The sequence below is a fragment of the Lagopus leucura genome, unplaced genomic scaffold, assembly GCF_019238085.1.
Source record: "Lagopus leucura isolate 7727_CA_CO unplaced genomic scaffold, USGS_WTPT01 Super-Scaffold_100022, whole genome shotgun sequence".
Classification (NCBI taxonomy): domain Eukaryota; kingdom Metazoa; phylum Chordata; class Aves; order Galliformes; family Phasianidae; genus Lagopus; species Lagopus leucura.
In genome coordinates this window covers 5,251,717-5,257,808 of record NW_024962275.1, presented here as the reverse complement: position 1 = coordinate 5,257,808, position 6,092 = coordinate 5,251,717, and the positions used below count along the sequence as shown (strand labels likewise).

The 6,092-nt window shown below is 50.1% G+C and overlaps 1 protein-coding gene across 1 annotated transcript; it reads left to right on the top strand.

Moving 5' to 3' along the window:
- Positions 1-395: 395 nt before the first annotated feature.
- Positions 396-5,848, top strand: PTGES2 (prostaglandin E synthase 2). Its single transcript, XM_042879008.1, has 7 exons — positions 396-605; positions 1,424-1,618; positions 2,580-2,635; positions 3,064-3,216; positions 3,780-3,980; positions 4,283-4,400; positions 5,073-5,848. Exons 1-7 carry the CDS (start codon positions 396-398, stop codon positions 5,193-5,195), a joined length of 1,056 nt encoding a protein of 351 aa, XP_042734942.1. The 3' UTR covers positions 5,196-5,848.
- Positions 5,849-6,092: the final 244 nt, after the last annotated feature.

Here is a 6,092-nt window from a genome sequence, read left to right as displayed (position 1 = left end):
AAGGCAGCGCGCCGCCTCTCCTCGTTCTTGGTCCGCTAACGGCCGTCCGTTACCCGCCGTGCGGGAACCTGAGCGCCCGAGAACCGTTCCGTCCCCGGGAGGGACGTGACTGAGACAGGAATAACGCGCCGTGAGCGCGCTGCGTTAGGTGGCTCAAAGCTCTGTGGTTTAGCCGATATTTGGGGGGAAGAAAGAGGTTATGTCCCATTTCACACCGCATGAGGCCGCCTTCCTTTCTTTTAGACTGAAGCACTGCCGCCAGCAAGCCGAGCCGCGTCGCTGCGGCACCGACCGCCCAGCGCCCCTCAGCGCGGCCGCCATTTTGGGGCGTGGAGCCGCGGCGGCCGCCCCGCTCCGCCCCGCCTCTCTGCGCCTCCCGCCCCCGTGCCCGCAAGATGGCGGCTGCCGGCAGGGCCTGGCGGTTCGCAGCGCTGCTGCCGTCCTGGCGGCTGCGGGTCCCGTGCCGTTCGTTGTACGGCGCGGCGCGGGGCGCTGCTGCTGCCGGCGGCGGCCGCCTGCTGCTGGGCACTGCCTTCGCGCTGGGCGGCGGTGCCGGTCTGTGCCTAGCGGCGCGGCAGCGCCTGAGGGAGCACTCGGCCGCGGAGGTAACGCGGCGCCAGGCCCGGCGGGGGAAGGGGTGGCTGGGGAGGCGCGGGGCGGGTCTTCCGTCTCCGTGGAGCGCGCGGCTGCCGGTGGCCCGTTTTCGATCGAGAAACGGCTTAAAATGACGTGAAAGAAACCGCAGCCGCGTTTCCCTGGAGGAACTGTAGGAAACGGCTGTCGGAAAGCCGGGGCTCGCTGTGTTTCCGGTGCCCGCTGAGGGCCGCGCAGCCAAGCGCACCGCAAATGAGAAGCGAGCCGAGAGGATGCGTTGTTTTATAACGTGTGGCACCGCTGGCGCGGGCTGCCGGAGCCGCGCGGGGAGCGGCGCTTCGTGCCTGCGCTGCCCCGTGCCTCCCTCGGTTCATCCCAGGGCTCTGAATGCAGGCCGCTGTGTCTGAAAGCTTCGTGCAGCTGTCGGCTCTGAGCCTCTGCCGTCGGTCGAGGTGCAGCGCTGCTTCCCCTCAATGCACCGCGACCAACAGCAAAGCCTCTTCCTGCACCCCCGCCCCGACGGTTCCATGGAGGGTATGGAGCACCAGATTGTGTGCAGAAGAGTCTGCTGTGTGCATCTCACTTCTGGCTGTGAATAGGAATAGGAGTTTCCAGCAGGTTGAGTAGATGTTGAGGAAAAAAAAAACAACAGTTATTGATCCTGTGAGGTGAATGTTAGTGATACTGTTTAAAGGAAGCCTTTTTGAACTGATATACACTGATTATCAGGTGTTGCAAATCAGTGACTATGAGTTTGTAACAAAAATAAGGGTGAAATAAAGATAACGTTCATACTTTTTAGTAGCTTTTGGTCTTTTTTCTTCCCCAGCTGCCTGCAGGGAACCTGCAGCTTACCCTCTACCAATATAAAACCTGTCCTTTCTGCAGTAAAGTCCGAGCTTTTCTGGATTATCATGGGCTGCCTTATGAAATTGTGGAAGTAAACCCAATAATGAGGAAAGAGATCAAATTCTCCTCCTACAGAAAGGTGCCTATCCTGCTAGCTGATGCTGGAAGCCCTCTGGTAAGTTACTGTGGGAAACTTCGATAGGGAAGTCTGTGTCTCTGGCTTTTCACACGTTGTGTAATCTTAAAATCATGTTGTATTCTTTTAAGGCTAAGGTTTGTTCCTTGTGTTGTATCCTCTGCCACGGCCTTGTGAGAGGTGTTTTCAGTCTCTCTTTCTAGACGTGTTGTTTTATGTAGTGACCCTGTAGTCCAGTGATTATCTGGCTTCTCTCAGCCCTTATGCAGGACACACATTTCGTGTCAGAGACAAAAAGGTCTGCTTACGTTTTATGGAAAGAGATCACTCATGATTCAACTCTGTGGCTTTTTAGTATCAGTGTTGCTTTTTCTGCTTTGTTGCTGCAAAGTGCTTCAATCCAAAACCAAAATGGTATTGCCTGTGGACCCATGCCTCAAGTCCTCTGTTATCAGAATGGAAGACAGATATGAAATGTGTGTGGGAGCTGCTGAGTCACAGCCTGAACCTCTGATTGAGCACCTGGGGAAAGGACCTGGTCAGCTCTGAGAGCTCAGCTGAAAGCAGTTCAGCTGTGTGACCAGAAGGGGTGCAGCCTGGCTGCGCCTCTCTTAGACCTCATTTAAGGGCTGACTGCCACTGGGGAGGGATTTCTTTCTGGAGGTCTCTGTGGTGAGGCTTTCCCCTGTGAACCCAGACTCTTCTGATATGGGTGAGCAATCTTCTTTCCTTCCTTTATAACACTCTTCTATTGTGCTGGTCCTTCTGTCGTCACACCTTTGTTACAACACCTTTCCCATCATATTGATGTAATTGCTGTAAATGATACTCTGAGGTGCTTGCAAAAGAGATCTGCATGTAGGGCTGCCTGGGGAAATTCATGAGGGGAAAAAGGGACTGCAGCACTAATTTGGAAGTGTTGGCATGCAGGGGGAAATACTAAGAAATGTCTTTTCAGCATCACCAATTTCTGAAAGTTTGTTTTAATTCTGTTTTTCAGCAGTTGAATGACTCTTCGGTGATCATCAGTGCAATAAAGACCTATCTCATTTCCAAGTAAGAAAACAAAACAAGGAAGAAGAGTTGAATATGAGTGGCCCTGTGAATCTCACCTGTGAGATTTTCTTTGCATAAAAACTGCTTAAGCAGGTGCTAGGGTTAGTCCTGGAACTAAGCTTACATTCAGTCATAATGTCCAGAGTGAAACCAAATTGCTGTAGTCTGTCCTTTGGATCCACTTGAGAAAAGTAGGTAGTTTTATGCCTGCAAAAACATCCTGTCTGATACAGGGGAAATAAGATACACTAATAATAGTTATTTGAGAGCAGCTGTTCCAAAGTCTTTTCAAAACTTATTTCATATAGAGTTTGGATCCACGTGCACTTAGACTAACATGGTTTAAGTATGTGCCTGTCAGTATGTTCTGTGCTCTTGCCCAGTTTTGTAGCAGTCTGATCAGGTGCTAACTGTATTATTGTCCACAGGAGGAATAGCCTAGAAGAAATTGTGTCCTTTTATCCTCCCATGAAAACTGTGACTGAGCAAGGCAAGGAGGTACTTGAGTATGGGAATAAATACTGGCTCATGCTGGATGAGAAGGAGACAAAGCGAGTCTATCCTGTCAAAGAAGTGAGAGTGTAAGTGCTCTGTAGTTTGTGGGTCCTTCAAGTAGTGCAAAGCCAGCTCCAGAGATCCTCATGGTAGTGTGTCTATTAAATCCTGTGGGTGCTGACAACACCTGCCACACTCCCTCACTGTCTAAAACCTGGGTAGTTAGTGTGGCTTTGTGTGTTGTACGTCATTTGAAACAATGCTGTTGGATGACCGAGTTCCCTCTATTGTGGTCATGCCTCCAGTTGCCTCCAGTTGCCTCCAGTTTCCTTCTTGGCCTTTATGTCGCAGAGGAATGCCATGGAATACTAGTTTCCCAGGGGGATACTTGCTGCTTTAGTTCTAAGGGGAAGGAGAAGCTAGTGCTCTATCTTCAGTCTTAATTACAGATGGAGATTGGAGGAGCCTTGCTGAAGATAATGCTCCTGAGTGCATTTCAGAGAGGTCACCAAAGCACGTGTTTAGGTAGGGCTTTTGACACGGTTGTCCTTGGTAAAAGCTCTGGCTAATGTCACTGTGATTCTCTCTGCCTCCTCTAGCCCTGATTTCTGTACCTCATTCCCTGACAAGTCTCTTTCAATACCTGCAGGGAAGAAATGCAGTGGAGAAAATGGGCAGATGATTGGCTTGTTCACCTCATTTCCCCCAATGTTTACCGCACCCCCAAAGAAGCCTTGGCGTCCTTTGATTACATCGTCCGCGAGGGGAAGTTTGGCACCGTGGAAGGTTTCTTTGCCAAGTACTTGGGGGCCGTTGCCATGTTCTTCATTAGCAAGAGACTGAAGAAAAGGTGGGTACCACTGAGCCCCAGGTGCACAGTCATGACTCCTTGATGGCCACAGCTATGAACTTCAGAGTCTAAAGAGCAGAACCTGCTTTGAATCCAAACCACTTGATGCAGTGGGAGTAACAGCTGTGTTGCCCTGACTGTGGAGGTACTGAACTCCTTGTCTGCTCTTTACACACCAGCTGTCCCCTTCACCTTAGAATACCTTCCTGATTCCCCAGCAAAGACCAGCCCAAAAGATTAGAGGTGATGAAAGGTTGAAGAACCAAACCTGTGTTTTCAGTCTAGTTCTTTTCTTTGTTTAGGCATCACCTTCGCGATGATGTCCGCGAAGACTTGTACGAGGCAGTTGATAAGTGGGTGAAAGCCATTGGCAAGAACAGGCTGTTCATGGGTGGAAGCCAGCCAAACCTTGCTGACTTGGTAAGTGGTTAATAAGTGGTTAATTCCTGTTTCTATGGTTACATATATTGCAAATTACCCAGTTGTTCATCCATGTGAAATGGTGAACATGAACATAGGCAGAGAAGGGGATTTATATCAGCTACAGGCACATAGGACACTTGTTAAAATAGGACAGTGTTTGCTGATTTCCTTCAGCAAAAGAACCTGCAGGTGGGTGTTACAGATTGTGTGGAAGAGTAAGAGAAGCAGTTTGCAAATCAGAACAACTGCTCTGAACAGTGAGTGCTGGTGAACAGAGCCTTGCACCTGCACAGGCTTTATTGCACTTGGTGCTGAGGAGGTGTTCTTTGCAGGCAGCAGTGTGGAGCAGAGTGTGATTCCTTCCCTGGGATGCAAGGGAAATTTTTTCCACCAGGGCTTCATACTGAGATGGCTTAAATTCTACTCCATAACTGCACATAGATTCTATCCTTTTTGTAACTATTTCCTTAAAGAAACTGCATGTGTGTTCATGCTGCCTTTCTGCCTGTTCAGTCTTCCTTACTGTTCAGACTTGTGGAGCGTGCTGTAGGCAGGTAAAGAGCCTTGCTTTCTGTTTTCTGGGCTGCAGAGGCACTCTCGTTGATACCCTAAGCCATTCTCCACCACTGACTTTCTCAGTGTTGTTCTAATGTTCATCCTCTGGCACAGGCAGTGTACGGAGTGCTGCGGGTCATGGAGGGGCTGGAAGCCTTTGACGACATGATGTTCCACACCAAGATTCAGCCTTGGTACCAGCGCATGGAAGAAGCCATTCAAAGAGCTGCAGCCTGATGTCAACTACAGCCTCCTTCCTGAAGTACTTGCATGGGGGGAAAAAAAAACTTAAGGAGGAATGGTTTTTATTTTTTAAAGAGTTGATGGACTGATCACACATCGTGAACTGACATGCAGGCACAGAAACTGTCCTGTTCAGGGTCCTGAGTTTCTGCAAGCAGAGGGATCCTGCAGTGCGTAAGTGTAAATGAAATATTTGGAAGGATGGGGACAGGTGGAAGGAGGGTGTTTAGGGCACTGCTGGAAGGAAGAAGCTCGGACTGAACTGAAGAAACACTGAGTAGGGTTCTTTCAGGTGAGAGCTGTGCTCAGAGCACATTACTGTAAGAGCAAGCTGCTTTCTTGGCTAGGGAGTGTTACAGCTGGATCCAGTCTGATAGTTCTGAGCAGCTTTTGCTTCAAGCTGTCTTCCTCCATTCATCCACACGTCTTTTCCTGACTGAGACACTGGATGCTAGATTTTTAAATAAGTTTTTCTGCAATAGAATCTCGTAAACCCAGCGCTGTGGGAGCTGGGGGAGAGTCCCCAGTTCTGGGAAAGGAGCCCTTCCTCTGGGACGTGCTGTGCTGACGGGCTGTGAGCTTTGCCACGTGAACGGTTCTTTTGATGATCCTGTATGGTGTGCGAGGATAAAAGCTGCTCTGATGGGGATGTGTGTGAGCTCTTACTGCAGGGCCAGACATCTCACCCTGCGAACGCCAAGCACTTACGTTGCACAAAGCCACTCAGGAACACCCCTGACAATCAGTTTGTTTTGAGAGAGAGGAGAAAAGAGAAGGGTTAAGAGGGATGGGTGCGGGTGGGGATAGCTGAGGGTTTCTGTTGTGTGCTGCAGTAGCAGCTGAGGTGGGAGCGATGGCTGCAGGTTGGGGTGTGGGGTTGCTCAGCCCTCA